This window comes from Sitophilus oryzae, unplaced genomic scaffold (assembly GCF_002938485.1).
Source record: "Sitophilus oryzae breed Bouriz unplaced genomic scaffold, Soryzae_2.0 scaffold_649_pilon_pilon, whole genome shotgun sequence".
NCBI classification, from domain to species: domain Eukaryota; kingdom Metazoa; phylum Arthropoda; class Insecta; order Coleoptera; family Curculionidae; genus Sitophilus; species Sitophilus oryzae.
In genome coordinates, this window is record NW_022147250.1 from 1424697 (window position 1) to 1440112 (window position 15416).

The following is a 15416-nucleotide window of genomic DNA, read 5'->3' on the forward strand; positions in this document are numbered from 1 at the left end:
GATATAGTGCCAATTCTAAAACGAAAAAAACTGGTCAGAATTATTAACATTTTTGTCTTAATTTAATAGAATATGATTAGCACTTATTAATATCACTGCTGTTTATAAAACTTAAAGGTACAAATTGTTCGACTACTATAAAACTTAATAAATCAATTTGCCATTTAAAAATCATAAATTGTAGTCATTTCCGGTGTAACCGGAAGTGACCGAAAACAATTGAATATGTCAATCAATTCTAGATTATGTTATATACTAATACACCAAACCTCGATTTTTTATCTGAAAAATAAAAAGATAAAAGAGTGAGCCACTTTTGGGACGCATCTGGTATAGTTTACATAAACAAATTCAATGAAATTTTAGGTGCGAACACTTTTAATGAACCTAATTATTGTTCTTATAACAGCTGATTGAAATCCCCATTCATTGTAAATCACAAAATACGACAATTTTATTTATAATTCATTGCTTACACTTACACCAATGTCCTTTCGTACATTACAACACTCTGAGGTTAACAAGGGAGCAAAAGTGTCGATTTGCGCATGTACCATAAAATTAAAATATATATTTCTTTGCGAAATGCATAACATAATCTTTCCATGTATTTATTTATTAGATTAAATTGAGATCAGTTTTGTTAATCATTTCTTATATTATTTGCATATAATATATTAATATCAAAAATATTAGTACAAATATTTTAAATATATGCAGTACTACAAATTATGTATAAAAGTAGCAAATACCTATATGAATATAAAATATAATGTCTAGTTAATTTGAGAAATTGTCAAATTATTATTGTAGAAAAAGTGGTATGTTAAATATAAAAAGCCCGTATTCTGAAATACTAGGCGGATATATTTCAGGAATCAGTTAACCTATTTTTAAATTTTGGATAATCAATGACAGAAAGACACTTCTATGCCAAATACAAAAAAAATCACAATCTAATTTCTTTTTAGGTAAATAACATGTTTAATATTATTCAAATTAAAACATATTATCTTCTTATTCAGTTTTTCAACGGTAAGCAATTATTGTTAGACAACTATCGTTTTTAGTATTGCCAAATTAGAAAATTTGTGTATTTAAAGAGATTCTCAAAAGTATAAGGAATAGAAAAAAAGTAAATATAGAAGTTACACATAATATGTATATACATTTTACTTTTTTAAAAATAATTTAGTTTCAAAAGAAATGCGGCAGTATTAGATGAATCATTTTTAAATAAACTTTCTAGATACGAAAATCTTATTTGTACTTGTTTATTTAGCTAAGTTTTGTTAAATTCGGTGATATAGTGCCAATTTTGAAACGAAAAAAACTGGTCAGAATTATAAACTAACATTTTTGTCTTAATTTAATGGGATATGATTAGCACTTACTAATATCACTGCTGTTTATAAAACATAAAGGTACAAATTATTCTACTGCTATAAAACTTAATAAAACTGACATTTAGCACGAGCAAAAAATTCTTAAAGCAGATAAATAATTAGGAAAGAAATATGGAAAAAATATGACATTATCTAAAAGTTCTGAATATCATAGATTTTAGGTGCTGCAAAGTAGTATATTTAAACATTAAATTTATTTTAATTGAGGAAGGGAATCGACGAAGACAGCTACAAAGAGAATCGAAGCTAGAATACCTGTGACAAGTCTAATAAGAGAAGATAATGGTTCCTAGGTCCTAGGGCGCTATGATCCATTGGAAACGATAATTGTGCAGCACATCTCCCAACCAAACTTCACGCACACACTCACATGTTTCACTTTAGCCATACAAAGTTTTAAAAGTGCCGACGCCCCAAGTGAAACGTACACAGGGCATAAGGCAGCAGGTCTGTTATCGGGCTGTGGCTCACCGTCACGCGCACAATCGATAGCCGCCGCCGCCGGCCGGGACGGGACACACTAAGTCCCGTTTCGTGCGGCAGAGTCGCGCCCTTCTCGCCGTCCCAACTGCCATATGTTCAGCTATGTAGGTCTGCCCGTTTCTTCGAACACGTCGCGGCTCATAAGCAAGGATCGAGAGTTTTTGATTTTATTTATCTCTTAACAGCTTGATATTTTTTACAAATGCGCCTAATTTTCAGAAATATTTTTAATTGCTCTTGACAGGGTGTCCTATTTTCTTATGTTTTACAGAGCTTTTCGCTTACGAGTAGAGATACAAAGATGCGGTTTTCACGTCACTGTGCTACTTCTTCTATGAAACTAGCCCTTTTAGTTCCTGAAACACAGTATTTTTTGACTCTATTCGAAATTCGACAACTCTCATTTTCGAAATATGAGCTGAACATGTTCTTTTAAATAGGATACACTGTATATTATTTTTTATTTTATTTATCTTTTTACGAGCTTTCTAAAAATATAATATAGCCTATATTTATTTTCATAAATAAGGTAAAAATACATTATTTAACTTTATAACACAAATCAACCTAGTTTAAATGAGTATTATTATTTTATTTTATTTAATTTTAACCAGATCATTTTGTTTTCCGTCTAGCCCAGTCAAATTAGAAAAATCAGTGGAAAAAAATCCCACAATTTTGAAAATGGTTTTAAATGATTTCTCTAGACTTGGGCTGATATGTGTCAAAAGTACCCAAAGATATACGATGAGCTCGAGGAGTGAGGAGGAGTTAAATGTCAAATTTTTCACTTCGTTGCTTATATCTCGGAAACTATGACATCTACTGAAAAACACTCTATATATAAAAATAAGGCCGACAAAATTCTCTACAAAATTGGTTAAATGCATTTTTTTTCATAGGTTAACCTTTTAAGAGTTACAGGGTTGACAAAATTAACACTATTTCTCATATTGTATCTTCGCATTTAAAATCCAATTAAAGTCTAAATTTAAACTTTCATATTAATAATGGTAATATTAAGGGGTCCTTATGTGATCTTTGTAGCCGGCCGTAGCTCCAGCGTTAATGTGTCGATCTGCGGCGCGGAAGGTACTAGGTTCGATCCCCAGCCAGTACGGTCGCTTTATTTATTTAAATAAAAATATTTATTTATCTAAATAGTGCGACCAACAAGCCGCCACCTCAAGGAAGACAATGGCAAACCACCTTGAGTATATTTGCCTTGTACAGCCTCTCAAATAGTGCCGTTCGGATTCGGCAATAAACTGTAGGTCCCGTGTACTTGTGAAACACTGATGACACACATCACAACATACATGCGAGAGGTAGCCGACGCTCTATATAGAGTATGGCACTGTAAGAAGATGTGATCTTTCAAGTCTTCATTGCATCGTGACTTTTTGTCCTCCTTTGGAAAGCACTAGTGCACACAGGACTTAATAATAACTGCAAGTTAAAGATTAATGCATGCCTGCTTTATACGGTAAAAAAAAGTATACCACAGCATTTAGCGCAGCTGCAAATATTGTAGAAAGTATACGAAAACCAAGAATCATGGTTTATGGTCCATGATTGCTCAGAGTTGAATATTTCTATCCCCGCCTGCAGTAGATTTTTCTAATGCTACAGTAGCACGAAGCTTTTGAGGCATTAGAATTTGAAGTCTGGTTCCCTGAGGTTGTGTATTGCGATGATATTCTACATGATTTCTTCCTTTCCTCCAAAAGAAATGTGTTTGTACGGATTTGGAATATGCCATTTGATTTAGTATCCAAATTTATGAAGGGCATAGTTCGGAAACCATAAGTCTGGAAACAAAAATGTATATCATTTTTATACAGAATTTTGTCAGCTTTATTTTTATAAGAGCTCATCGTCTATCTTCGGGGACTTTTGATACATATTAGCCCAAGTCTATAGGAATCGTTTTCAAAACTTCGGAATTTTTTCTACCGATGGGCCTTTTTTTAACTATTTTAACTGGGGTAGTCGTGTTGCCTTAACAAACTGCACTTAAAATGAACTTGTACAGGTTTTGAGGAACAGGCTGTCAATCAAAGTTATTAAGTAGTGTTTTTGATGCACCTGCACAAGGCCCCCTATATGTTACTATTAGTTAAATAATTCATTTTTTGTGTCCAATTTGCGATGTACTTGCCGGATATCTCAATTATTGCTAAAGATAAAGTTTGGTTATACCTCAATTATTGCTAAAGCCGGTTTTGGGAATGGTGGCTATTTTCTTATATAATTTTCATTTTCATCTTATATAAGTTTCATCTCGTAATCAAAACTGACAGACTATCATTCATTTATATTAGATAAAGGGCAAAATTGGAAATATTGCATTTTGAAACCCCTTCGTATCTTAATTATCTTTCAACATATCGAATAGCTAAAAATTGGTTACTTATACAGTGGAGCCATAATAACGAAGAAGAATTAATAAATGCAAATAATGAATGAATTAATGGTTAGGCAGGAATAATATAATCATATTTAATTGGTCTTCTTTTACATATAAAATGTCGATCGTAATTTCCAAGCCAGCTCGGACGTTTTTTTCGATCGCATGTTACTTCAGATGAGTTTTCTGCGTAAAGCTTGCCAGTGGACACTAAATTCGCAAAAACCGGTCTGACAATGGGGCAAACCACGAAAAAGAAGGATGCTTTTGTCAATCTGTCAAACTTTATACATATTATCGCACATAAACAGAGGTGGAGTTGTTTAAACATTTCATAAAAATAAAGCAACGTACAGCAAGGCAAAACCTGTGCAAAATGGCATCACTGGGAAGACTGGCATCAGAGAGGCTATGATAATAACGGAACAATGCACATTTTCATTGGTAGATATGCCAATGCGACAATAATTAGAATCGTTAAGCGGTCCATACATTATCAAACAAATTGCGCAACGAAGCGATGCGCAACGTTGCGTTGCACAACTGATTCAGCGGTCCAGATATTATCAAACAAGTTGCGCAACAAAGCGATGCGCAACGTTCCGTTGCACAACTGCATCACCCATGCACTTAGTAAAATTTTAATCAAACTTTTTATTAAAAGTTGTGCATTGTTTGAGAAACAATCATATCCTCAATTGCCATTGCGTCAATTATTATCGTACATACCCTAGATAGTTTCAATGATACCAAAAAACGAAAAATAAAACAAAGAATTTGGATGAAAGAACTAAAATATTGCACAACGAAGCGCAACACACATACACTACAAAACGCGCTGCGCAAACGCCTGTTGCTGAAAAGAATTCAAACATTCTTGAAACTTATCAAACAATTGCGCAACGCATCAAACGTTACCATACATTTGCAACTCGTTGCGCAACAGCCTGCGTTGCGCAATTTGTTTGATAATGTATGGGCCGCTTTATTGACGGAAACAGTAGGGGGATAATTGTCAGTTCAGGAGTTTGGAACCCCCTAAAGAAAAATTTCACACCTCCACCTCCCAGTAGATGACATACTAAGAATATACAACTTTGAGAACACCTCTCTGCAGTATTAAACAACAAAAAGGATTTGAAGAGAGAAACGTTTGCACAGCAGTTAAAAGACCATACTATATACCGTACCTACTTCAGCATCCTTCAACAAAAATTGAGCCAAGAAACAATATAGATTGCTAAAAATAACAACAATAATAATAGTACAGGATCCGGCTACAGGATTATTACGCTCATCGTATTTTTAATCAAAACCGAATTTTTACGTATATATGTATGAATAGGAGAATAAATTTTTAACAGGGTGACAATCAAAAAGTTGCCACAACTATGTATTGCGTTCATAAAATTACGCCCATACGTTCATAAAATGTTTTGATCATTTATGTCAAATTAAAGCTATTTTTATTCTGTGCATAATGTTATTATATAAGGATGCCTATAAAAAAGTTGCCACAAATAGGGGTTACCACGGTTCAAAGCAGGGTTGGCATGATTTAAATCAAATGATTTAAATCATGATTTAAATCAAGTGATTTTTTTAATTTTAATCATGTGATTTAACTCAAAAAATTAATTTTATTGAAACTTTATAAAAAATCAAAAAATAACTGTAAAAGTTATAAAAATCTGTCCCAGAAAACTATAAAAAATATTTCTATAACAAATATAACAGATAATAAATCGAAAAATAATTGTAAATTTTATAAAACTATATAAAAATATCTATTCATCAACTTAAACGTTGAACCAATTTTTGAAGTAATTTCGTGTGTTTGAAGTAACCGCTAAACGCAGGGATTTATTTTAAAATTTATTTATAAGTGACAAAAATTCGCTTTTCGAATACATATCATTCGCCGACGAGTGCAGAAGTAGGTTCTTCTGATATAGAGACTATAATATAGTCTCTATATCAGAAGAACCTAGTTACCTAGTGATATAGAGACTATAATATAGTCTCTATATATAGAACCTAGTTATTATCTTCATTCCCGAAAATCTATAATCCTTGTCAGAAAATATGTTTTTTATATATTTTTTTTGAAACGTTGGTATGTTGTTGGGTATGTTTCCAAATTCTTACCGACATTTTGATTTGCAGTAAGTACTTTACACTTTGACATTAGATAATACTAATTTCATTCTCGACTTAAAGACTATTTTCGAACAATAGTGTATTGTTTTATTAAGAGTAGAAATTATACTTTTTTTGACGATGCTGTACATTTGTACAAGAACATCGTAAAGCTATTCCGACGTTACAAGGAAGCACATAAAGTACATTTTTACTCCGAATAAAACACTATATTTTTAAAACATTACAAATAATGTTTTAATCAATTTCAAACATTGCAAATAATACAAAGAGTAATCGAGAAACGATTTGTACACTCGTTGAATTTGACACCTAATATCAGTTTAATAATATATTTTTGTACTTTTGTGCTTAGGCGTAACAGTGATTTACTTTTATGCCTATAGCCGTTAAAATGACAAAATTAATACTTTGAGACGTTTGAAAAAAAAATCCTTTTGATCTGAAGCGAGCGACTTTTTGCGGAATATATTGGTGACCGATGTGGAGAAATGGCACGCCCCGTAGAATTGTTAATGTTATCGGTATCGCTCAGAGTTATTAAGATTTAGCCATTTAGGACAGGACTTTAATTGGAAATAAGTCCTAGTCATTTGGAAATCCGATTTAAATATTGTTTTGAATTAAAATCAAAAAAATCTGATTTAAATAAAAAAAATCCGATTTAAATAAAAAAAATCTGAATTTTTTGATTTTTTTAAAAAAATCATGATTTTTTCCAACCCTGGTTCAAAGATTTTCCTACTACTTTATAAGGGCCCGGCAACAGTGGGTCGGGTATCTGTAGTTCCTATAATCAAAAGCTTAGGAAATTTGTATAAGTGCCAACCTAAAGTAGTAAAAATAGAGTTCTATAGTTTCAAAAATTACTAATAAATAAAAAATGAAGTGCTTTCAGCCTTTTTTAACAAAATTATTGAAAATACAAGAAATAATAAAAAGAATAAAATACTGAAATCAACACTATACTAAATATTTACTAATGTTGGTCTGTACTTACTTTCCTATAAATAGCGTAATCTTAAACCATGCAGGGTGTTCAAAATTCTATGCCAAACTTTCTAAATATAAATAATTTTTCTTCGTTTTTTTAATAAGTATATTATTCCTTTGTTAGATGGAGCATTAAAAAACGGACATTTTTTATATTTAAAATATTTCAAAATCTGTACCTTGTGTCAATATCAGTCTGGTATTTTATCGTTGAAAGAGCCATATGTAATAAAAACGCCAATATTTGCGAAACCATTAAAAAATTTGATATATTTTAAATTCGAAATATATTAATTTTTCAATTATAACAAAGATATAGTATATATATAATAAAATATACAGGGTATTCCATTTAAAAAAAAACGAAGAAAAATTATTTTATATTTTAGAAGGCATAAAATTTTGAACACCCTGTATGGTTTAAGATTAGGTTTTTATTAGGTTAACGAGATTTATAGCAAAGTAAGTATAGATTAACAATAGTAAATATTTAGTAGGTAGTAGGTATAGTTTTGATTTCAGAACATTTCTTGTATTTTTAATATTTTTTTAAGGGCTGAAAACACTTCTTTTTTTATTGATAATTTTGAAACTATCGAAACATATTTAATAATATCTTAGGATTATGTAAAGTGATTATCAGAAAGGAAGCCAAAAATGCAATAATATGCAGGACGTTCCATTTAAAAAAATTATCCCGATCCACTCAAACTTTTTGAGCCACACCCTATTAAAATATTTCCCTGAAACACATACGCTGGCAGTTATACAAAATTCCTAAGTTTTTTATTATAGGAGCTACAGATGCTCGACGCACTGTTGCAGGACCATACTTTTGTTGACATCGGTTCAATCAATAAGTTTCCCAATCAGCTCGGTATATTGATAATGTTACCAGTATTGCTCATCAAGAAATACTACTCCTATATTAATCAATTAAGGCCGTAAACAAACATATCATATTCAATTTTATATACTAACTCATTAAAACAAAATTAAATCATAAAACTAATGTAATTATATTCCTCCAGTTTAAGTAAAAAGTTTTGTTCTTAAATATCTACTATACATATTATAAACGCGTGTTCAAATATTAATTTTGTCCAATATATATCATCATAAAATAAGATGTAATTAACGAAATATCGTTAGGTTAGGTTTTACTTATTTCACTGAGATTTATGAAAAAAAGTCCTTTGCCTCGTGTCAGATACCGCCACGTTTTGGAAATAGCTCAAAACGAAACGAAATTGAAAGAGGTAACAGGTAACGCCAAAAAAATTCCCCCACGCCGCGCCCTCCTCAAAAGCAGTTTTCAGGCGCTTTTAAGAATCGAGGCAAACCGAAGTAGGTCAAGACAACTGGAAATAAACCGAAATGCGACAAAGTTGGGCAAAGAAACGCGAGCTTGACCTATTTCGAAGAATTCTTCGCATAATATAGAGCGTTTATGTATGTAAAAGTATAGCAGTAGTACCATCCATCGGCAATACTGTATTACAAAACTGCAATTACAAAACCCCTCAAACCAGATAAAATACGAGTTGCGCAAAATCATAATCTAGGAAACCATAGCTGTCGATAATAGTCGCTTTTCTCGCTGGACAAAGTTTAAATGGATGTGTGTAAAATCTCCCAAAGGAGAGAAAGCATAACAGTAACAGTTCTTTCTGTCATCAAAGCACAGATCAATTTTATTTTCGTTGTATCCCATTGTAAATTCAGGTTAACTGATAATAATTACCGTAATTACGGTAAAGGTCGGTTCGAGTATTTATTTTATATTTATACTTTTTCTATTTTATGCAGAAATATCGAGTTAATACGGAACGGTTTGGTAAATTAGAAGAAACGTCAAATGGTATTATTTAAATTTGAATAATTTTATTATAGAATTTTTACTTCAGCTAGATTATTTTTTCAGCCTTTTCGCATTGATTAATTTGGTGACAATAGTGATATTCATTTTTCAAGCACCGGTTCCGTAATAAAAGAATCAGGAAGCTCGCAGAATAGGAATAAAAACTCATAACCAGTATTAGAAACGGAATACAACTTTGTGTTACATTTGGACCATAGATAAAGGAAAATAATCTTCTATTTGGACATTCTAAGTTTAGGAATTGAAAAGTGCCCATAAGGACAATGTAAATACTATTTGGCGCTATATTTGCAACGGTCGCGACCGAAAGCTTTTGATAATTTCGGAGCTGTTCGGGTTTTTCCGGAATTATATCGCCAAATATTTATTCAAATTTATTATTATTTTCTTTTAATTTTATAAATAAAATACAGTGTGTTGCATACAAGAAACTTTATTTTATATAAGGACGTGTATGAAATACCTATGAAACATTGGAAACCGACCTTGTGCCACGATCCACGATGGTTTTTGCAGTTCACAGTTCACACACAGCTTTTTAAGTTTTTAATGCCACTTTTTCACAATTATAATGGGTTTGAGTAAATAAAACTGAAATTAAAGTCACAAGATAGCAATAATTACTTTGAAATTTTTTTTTGAACACTTTTATGAATTTTTTCAATGAGAGCGGTTTAGATTTTGAAAGATTTTATAATTTTTAAATATTCTGACTTTGACAAGAGATATGGACAAGAGCAACCGCTTTAGCAGCGCCAGATCGCGTACAACAAGCGTACAACGGTCGCGACCCAAAAAAATTTCGCGATCCAAAATTTTGACGGGCATTCCAATCAAAGTTCCAATCTAATGGATATTGTCGTCTGTCGAAATCCTCTGTTGCTTAGAGAGAAGATAAAAACAGATCGAGAATAAAAAAAATAAAGATTAAACAAATATCGAGAGAAATGTAGCAGTAAATGAATTAACGGTTTTTAAGCGTAAAGAAAATTTTAATACGCAAATGGATAATTTGCAGTTCTTAAAATGTTAGAGTGAAATTCCAATTAACCGTTTGAAACATGTGTTTTAAGATTCCAAACGATTTAATTATATAAATTAAGCAGAAAAACTGAATGCATAGGATATTAGAATCAATAATCAATATGGAACACAATTTTGTTATTCAAATAGGAGTTTAATACCTGCTAATGGCAAGTGATCTCCACATAATGTTGCATCGATTATATTTAAAATGTTTTTATATTATAGTCATTAAATACCAAATAGCTATTGGTACAAAATCTTTTAAAGCTGAATTTTTGTAGATAGTTAGCCGACACGGTTAAGTTTATGAAAAAAATAGTTATCAAAATTATTGCTTATAAGCCTGCCTATAAAATGGCGTACCTACTGCTTACCTACAAAATGGCGTATTTAAGTTTATGATTTGAATAAACCAGTAGCATGCAGTGAGGATTTAAAGCCCTCTAAATTTATTATGTTGCCAAAATTTGTGGTGTATACAGGGTGTTCCTTAATGACATGCTAATATTTAAGGAGGTGATCCTTGGACTTATTCTAAGAAAAAACTTCATATGAATATATGTCATAAACATCTCAATTTTTCAGATACAGTGTGGTAAAAATACCTAATTTTTTTTCAAATATCTCTGATGGTATATTTGATACCCATCTTCCATGCATCAAAATGCTTATTTTGATATACAAAAAAAATTGTTTTATTTCTTAATTTCCTTCCAGCCGATGCAGAAATTATTTCCACACAACATCATATTTTCAGCGATTTGACTCTGAAATAAACTGACTTTAATTTTTCTTCAGCAAAAATTATGCGTCGGACGAAAAAAATCAAGAGAAAAGAATGTTTAGAAATGAATATTTTGAAAATAATTTTTATTTTAAGAGAAGTCAGTGGTGTACCACTAATATTCAATGTAAAACCCGTCAATGTAAAACCAGTCCATACTGGTTAAAATAAATAAAATTATTTGTACACCAAAAAAAATATTATGATGCATAGAAGACGTGTATCAAATTTCATAAAGATCATCATCATCATCATCATCATTTAGCTTATACCGTCCACTACTGAACAAAAGCCTCCCTTAACTCTAGCCATTTCCTTCTATTTTGTGCCACTTGAATCCAGTTTCCAGCCACCCTCTTAATGTCATCTGTCCATCGACTAGGAGGTCGTCCTCTGCTTCTATAGGCCTCGTGTCTCGGTCTCCATTCCACAAGTCTCTTTGTCCACCGTCCGTCTGTCATCCTAGCCACATGTCCTGCCCAATTCCATTTAAGGTGTAAGACAGATATCACCGCATCTCTTACTCCTGTTCGATTTCGTATTGTATGATTGGGTATTTTATCTCTGAGTATAACTCCCAACATGGACCTTTCCATTTTCCGTTGCATGGCCTGTATTCTATGTATGTTCTTTTTTGTCAAAGTAAGCGTTTCAGCTCCATACGTGAGGACAGGCAAGACACACTGGTTAAAGATCTTTCTTCTTAAACATATGGGAATATCAGATCTCAGTATATGCCTTAGTTTGCCAAATGCCGCCCACGACAAACCTATTCTTCGTAGAATTTCGTGGGTCTGATTATCCCTTCTAATACCGATCTCATGCCCTAAGTATTTATATATATGCACTTGTTCCAAAGGTATGTTATTAATGTTTAAATTTCCACTTAGTACTAGGTTTGTCATGTATTGTGTCTTTGACAAGTTAATTTTCAAACCGACTTTTTCCGAAGCATCATTCAGCATATCCAGCATATTCTGTGCCTCCTGTATGTTGTCTGTTATTAAAATAATGTCATCTGCAAAACAGAGATGATTTATCAATTTGCCATCGATGTTAATTCCTGTTGAATCCCAGTTTATCATTTTTAGCATACTTTCTAGCACAGCAACGAATAGTTTAGGGGACAGTGTGTCGCCTTGTCTTACCCCTCGATCGATATTGAATTTATCTGTGCATTGATTTGTCGATATTCTGACGTTTGCCGTGGCATTATCATATATATGTCTTATGATTGAGGAGTATCGATGATCGATGCGACTCTCACTTAGTGTCTCTAGAAGCTTCCGCTGGTCTACCGAATCGAAGGCCTTCTCGAAATCCACGAAGACAAGCATTAGTGGTCTATTATACTCAATGCATTTCTCGATAAGGACCTTGACTGTTAGAAGATGGTCATTTGTTCCGTAACCTGATCGGAAACCTGCTTGTTCGCTCGAAAGAAAAAAGTCTATTTTATTTGTCAAACGCTTGGTGAGTATTTTAGTAAATAATTTGTATACGTGGCTAAGAAGGCTGATGGGCCTATAGTTTTTAAGGTCTGTAACGTCACCTTTCTTGTGTACAATAATGATGGTTGCGTTGTTCCACTGTGATGGGGTTATTTCTTCTTCAATGCATTTATTAAATAGGACATTTAAAGCTTTGATGATTTCTGGTCCTCCTTCTTGGATTGACTCTATTACCAGTCCATCGTCGCCGGCAGCTCTATTGTTTTTCATATCTCTAAGGGCACTGATAATTTCTTCCTCGGTTATTTCTGGAATTTCTTCCGACCCCTGATTTATTACCTTTCGGATGTCGGTTCTGATCCCCTGCTGTTTTGATGTGTAAAGTTCTTGATAGAAAAGTTTAATAGAGTGTAGGATTTCCTGTTTGTGTGTTACTATGTTGCCGTGCATATCCTTGATCTTTTGTATTTCTTTTCTTCCCATTGTACTATTTCTCAATACCTTCAAACTTTGATTCTTCTCTATGACGTTCCTAATTTTTTCCGTATTCTGTTGCCTCCTATGCTTTCTGATTTCTTTGGGTATCTCTCTATTTAAAGTTCTATATTCTTGTGTACTCTTGTCCTCCATATCTCTTCTCTGTTTCATTAAAAGTTCTGTTCTTTGATTCAGTTTTTGTTCTTTTACTTTTTTGGGACAACATTTTTCGATAGCCGTTTGAGTGACCCCTTTGATGTTTTCGTATATTTCGTCTATCGTAGTAGTATTTTCATAATTTAGATTTGAGGCTATACATTCCTTATAAGAATCTTTATTTTCAGGAGCTACCCATTTCTTGTGGTTTTTCTTGAGTATCATGTTTCTTTCCTTCATTATATTTATTTTTATCTCGGCTCTTACAATGCGGTGATCGCTTCCTATCGAAAATATGTTTAATGCATTAAATCAATAATTAATGCAAATCTGTTCAAAGACTTACGTCTTTGATTACATCTTTTCTATTGCTGATTATGAAATCTATTGCGTTTTTGGTTTTGCTATCTGGACTGGTCCATGTCCACTTTTTGCTGTTTCTTTTCTTGAAGAAGGTGTTCATTATATATAATTTGTTGTGGTGTGCGAAATCTATCAGTGTATCACCTCTTTCGTTTCGGCTTCCCAATCCATGACAGCTGACTGAAGTTTCCGCTTCATCTTGTTTGCTACCAACTTTGGCATTAAAATCTCCAATTAACATTGTATAGTGTGTTTTTCCATTTTGTAGAGCAGTGGATACATCTTCGTAAAAGTTCTCCAATTCATCATCTGTACTTTCGGTAGTTGGTGCATATGCCTGAATAACCTTTACAGAGTATTTTTTATTTAATTTGATTGTTGGCCAAACCAAACCAAACATATGACTCGTGGGCTTATGTTTTTGACATCTACAATCATATCTTTGTGTTTTTTGTGGACTAGGATTCATAAAGATATCTGTAATGAAATCAGTGTTATTATGAAAAAAGTTTTTTTTAGAAACATTTACCACCCTGTATCTCAGAGATTAAGATGTTTAGGGCATATATTCATATGAACTTTTTCTCTTAGAATAGGTCCAAAACTCACGTCCTTAAATATTAGCATGTCATTATGGAACACCCTGTATAGCAAATAATGTTCTTAAATTTATTTTTACTACAATAAAACATTAAGGCGTTGGAAAATTTACACTAGTAAAAAATAGCTTTTTCCAGTGCAACAAGTATTTAAAAAGACGAGTGAGATCCAAGTTTCAACAAGAAGGTACCGTATGATCGAATAAAAACGGCGTCCAGTTGGCTTGGAAATGACGATCGATGGTATTTCCTATATAAATTTACATATAAAATGACAGCGATCTTCATTTCATAGCCATCGCTGACGCCGTTTTTATTCGATCATACGGTACCAATATGCAGTAATTTTAAATTATTTGTTTCAAAAATTCGATAATACTTAAAAAACTAATTACTGCACTTAAAAAGTAAAATATCTTTTCTCATCGTCTTCCAATCTTGGGTCCATTTGCTTGCATTAACTAACCGTTGTTTTTCTGCTTTTTCCTTATTGCACAAGCGAACAAAATCTAATAGAGAAACTGTATTTCGGGAGGCCATATGTTCACTTAGTAATACAGTTACAAAGAATACAGTATCTGTCTGCCCTTACACGATTGTAATGGGTAGAATTAATATTTTCACAATTTTCACAAATTGGTGCATTAATGTTTTCACAAATTGCACTAAAAAAATATTTCTGCATAACTCAAATTATACTAGAATTAATTACTGTAAAAATGACAAATTGACATGGTATTTTCCTAATTTTGTTATGTATGTTACATATGTAAAAAAGTGTAATAAATACAACAAATGTGACAATCTGGAAATTTGTTACATTTACTCATATTTCATAAGCAACCACGGGATTTCATAAAAGTCGGGGCCCCTGATTTTATATACAGGGTGTCCCAGAAATAAGTGCAAGTATTTTAAGAGGTGTTATCTCGATCTCGATAAAATAAACATATTTTCTCTTTATCGTTTTTCAAATAAGTCCAAAATAACGGAGTTATTTTACTTTGAAAATTTCCAAAAAAAAATGATTTTTTGCTAAAATTCTTGAGAACCACTGGATCTTTTCTAGATTTTCTTCCTTGTAAATTTAATCTAATACCTATGTTGCCATATTATCAAGAAATTATGTTTTTTACCTAAAAACTAAAAAAAAATCCAAAAAAATTTTTCAAAAAATTTAAAATTTTCCAAAAATTTTTTTCGTGAAAAAAACTCATTGGCGTGTT

At 32.1% G+C, this 15416-nt stretch overlaps 1 protein-coding gene across 1 annotated transcript; it reads right to left on the minus strand.

Annotated features, from left to right (window-relative positions):
• Positions 1-13491: 13491 nt before the first annotated feature.
• On the minus strand, positions 13492-14218 carry LOC115887859 (craniofacial development protein 2-like). The gene is made up of 3 exons (XM_030907369.1): positions 14201-14218; positions 13575-13928; positions 13492-13512 (listed from the first exon to the last, which is right to left on the minus strand). The coding sequence occupies exons 1-3, from the start codon at positions 14216-14218 to the stop codon at positions 13492-13494; spliced, it is 393 nt and encodes a 130-aa protein (XP_030763229.1).
• Between the last annotated feature and the right edge of the window lie 1198 nt (positions 14219-15416).